The sequence below is a fragment of the Mus caroli genome, chromosome 12 (assembly GCF_900094665.2).
Source record: "Mus caroli chromosome 12, CAROLI_EIJ_v1.1, whole genome shotgun sequence".
Lineage (NCBI taxonomy): Eukaryota > Metazoa > Chordata > Mammalia > Rodentia > Muridae > Mus > Mus caroli.
The window spans coordinates 97,128,009-97,130,708 of NC_034581.1; the positions used below are offsets into that span (position 1 = coordinate 97,128,009).

Genomic DNA, 2,700 nt, shown 5'->3' on the forward strand with positions numbered 1-2,700 from the left:
AAAAAAAAAAAAAAAAAAAAAAAACATTGTGATCAAATAAAAAAATCTTTTTTGTTTATTTGATCTGATAAAGATGTCAATATTTTAAAACATATATGTCTATTTTCTAGAGGTGTGTGGGTACTCATGAGCCACAGAGACATGTAGAGATCAAGGACAATTTGAGGGAGTTCTCTCCTGCTGCCATGTAGGTTCTGGGACCTTAACTCAGGTTGTGAGGCTTGGCAGCAAGAGCTTCTGTCTGCTGAACCTCTTACCTTGAGGACCCTGACTTTTGTGGGGGAAAAGTCTTTCTTATTTATTTATTAGTATTTGGAGATAAGATCTAGAACTTGTAATTGTTGGAGTTCTTGTGATTGTAGCACTCCTAAGTGCTAAGGATTACTAGTATTGGCCTGGATCTCATTTTGATGTTAGTTTTAAGAAATATTCTATCCCAATCTGGCCTTGAACTCACAAGGTAGCTCAGCTTAACATCAGTTTCATGGTGATGCTCTGCCTCCGCTTCTAAGAGGTGGGATTATAGTGTACCACCACACCTGGTTTCTTGTGTTTTTAGTGTGCATTTACTCAATTACCAAAGACACTGAGGCACCATGTTATTACTTGTATCCAACCTTGTGGAAAGTCCCCTTCTGCCCATATAATTTAAAGAATAAGTTAATTGTGAAGCTACAGAAATAGCTCAGTGGTTAAGAGCACTGGCTGACCTTACAGAGGACCTGGGTTTTGTTCACAACACTCACATGGTAACTCACAACTGTCTGTAACCCCAGTTCTAGGGGATCAAGTCTCTTCTGGCTTCCATTGGCACAATGAAATGCACAGACATACATGTAGGCAAAATATGTATACACATTAAAAAATAAAAATAAGTTAAATGTGAATTTGCATCACACTTAGTTAAAAAGATAAATTTGAACTCCTGTGGCATCCTTTGGCAAGACATTTTAGATTCAGTTTGGGTGTAACAAATTGCTGTGACCTGTAGAATTAGTCTTCTTGGCTTGAACCTCATACTTGTTCTGTTGTGCCTTCTTAGTGTTTTCATTGTTGATACTTCTACCCTGCTTTTTTTTCTGGAAACAAGAAAACTCAGTTTAAATTATCTCTGGCAGCCAGAGGCAGGTGGATCTCTGTAAGTTTGAGGTTAGCCTGGTCTACAAAGTGAGTTTCAGGCAGCCAGGGCTATACAGAGAAACCCTGTCTCAGAAAAAAAAAAAAAAAATCCTCTCAGAAGTGTTTTATATTCTGTCCTCTTTCTTCTAGTATGTCTAGATTTGAGGATCTTTGTAGGTCTGTAGACTTCACTTGTGAGAATATATTTTCATCAGAAGGGTATCTGTTGAGAATTAGTAGTATTTTTCTGGGATCCAAACTATAGCAGCCTTCCAGAAGAAGCAGGTGACTGTTGCTGCACAGTGACTATGTTACTGTACGCAAGTGTGTTCTTGTTTTACAGGAGTGAACAGTTCTGATTCTGTGCCGGAGGTTCACAAGGAACCCTCAGAGGAGAGTACAGCACCAAGTGCTACCAGCGTGGAGCACAGCTCTTCACCTAGTGACAGCAGCAGCAGGTCGCAGGAGCTGTCCAATCTCCGTCTGGAGAATCAGTTGCTCAGGAATGAAGTCCAGTCTTTAAATCAGGAAATGGCCTCATTACTTCAGAGATCCAAAGAAACTCAAGAAGGTAGGACCTTAATGGGGCTTGTGAAGTGTTATGTCCATAGAAATGTAGGATCTAAATTTAGAAATAGAGCCAGTTCTTCTACGAGCATAAAATAGAATCTTGGCTAGTTTAGATTCTTAAAAAAAACACTAAATTTAAAAAATAAAATAAAATAATGGAGAGTAGAGTATAACCAACCCTGTACCTCAGCCTAACCTCAGACTCAGTGCAGTCTTGTCTTTTTGTTTCAACCTGACAAGTACTGGATTCATATGTATAAATTATTAAATTTAAGAACCAGTAGAAACCATGTATTAATAATCCTCTAATTATTTGATTTATTTATTCTGAACTTTAAAATTTTATTTGCTTATATTGTGTATAAGTACACTGTAGCTATCTTCAGACACAGCAGAAGAGGGCATCAGATCCCATTAGAGATGGTTGTGAGCCACCGTGTAGTTGCTGGGAATTGAACTCAGGACCTCTGAAAGAGCAGCCAGTGCTCTTATTCACTGAGCCATCTCTCCAGCCCTATTCTGAACTTTAAAGGAGAACCAACTATTTCATGAACCAAAGTTAAGGTATGTACAGTGTTAGACACTAGTAAGCATGGTCACAGTGTTGCCGCTTCAGGGACCATAAATGAACATGGAAACCAATGTGAATAATGAATGCCTTCCAGAAATGTGCTGTGACATAATCTATAAGTAGAAAACCCTCTAATTCTTCAGAAATGATTAAAAAAAAAAAGTTGGGACCAGAGACATGGCTCAGTAGGTAAGAGATAATTGACTGCTCTTCCTGAGGGTCTCAGCTCTGTTCTGAACCCCCACATGGTGGGGTCCAAACCATCTGTAACTCTAATTCTAGGGGATCTGGTGACCTTTCTGACCTCTAGGGGAATGTGGCATGTATGTGGTGAATAAACATGCATGCAGACAAGCTTCCATACACATTTAAATAAATCTTTTTAAAAAATAACTTTGGCCCCGCCGGGCGTGGTGGCGCACGCCTTTAATCCCAGCACT

General features: G+C 39.2%; 1 protein-coding gene across 1 annotated transcript in view; it reads left to right on the forward strand.

Annotated features, from left to right (window-relative positions):
- Golga5 (golgin A5) overlaps window positions 1–2,700 on the forward strand; it is a 29,341-nt gene that overhangs the window by 4,419 nt on the left and 22,222 nt on the right. The window contains exons 3-4 of the mRNA XM_029484402.1: window positions 1,463–1,774; window positions 2,571–2,583. Of these exons, the coding sequence (XP_029340262.1) occupies window positions 1,463–1,774; window positions 2,571–2,583 (325 nt within the window). The remainder of the gene's footprint in view (window positions 1–1,462; window positions 1,775–2,570; window positions 2,584–2,700) is intronic.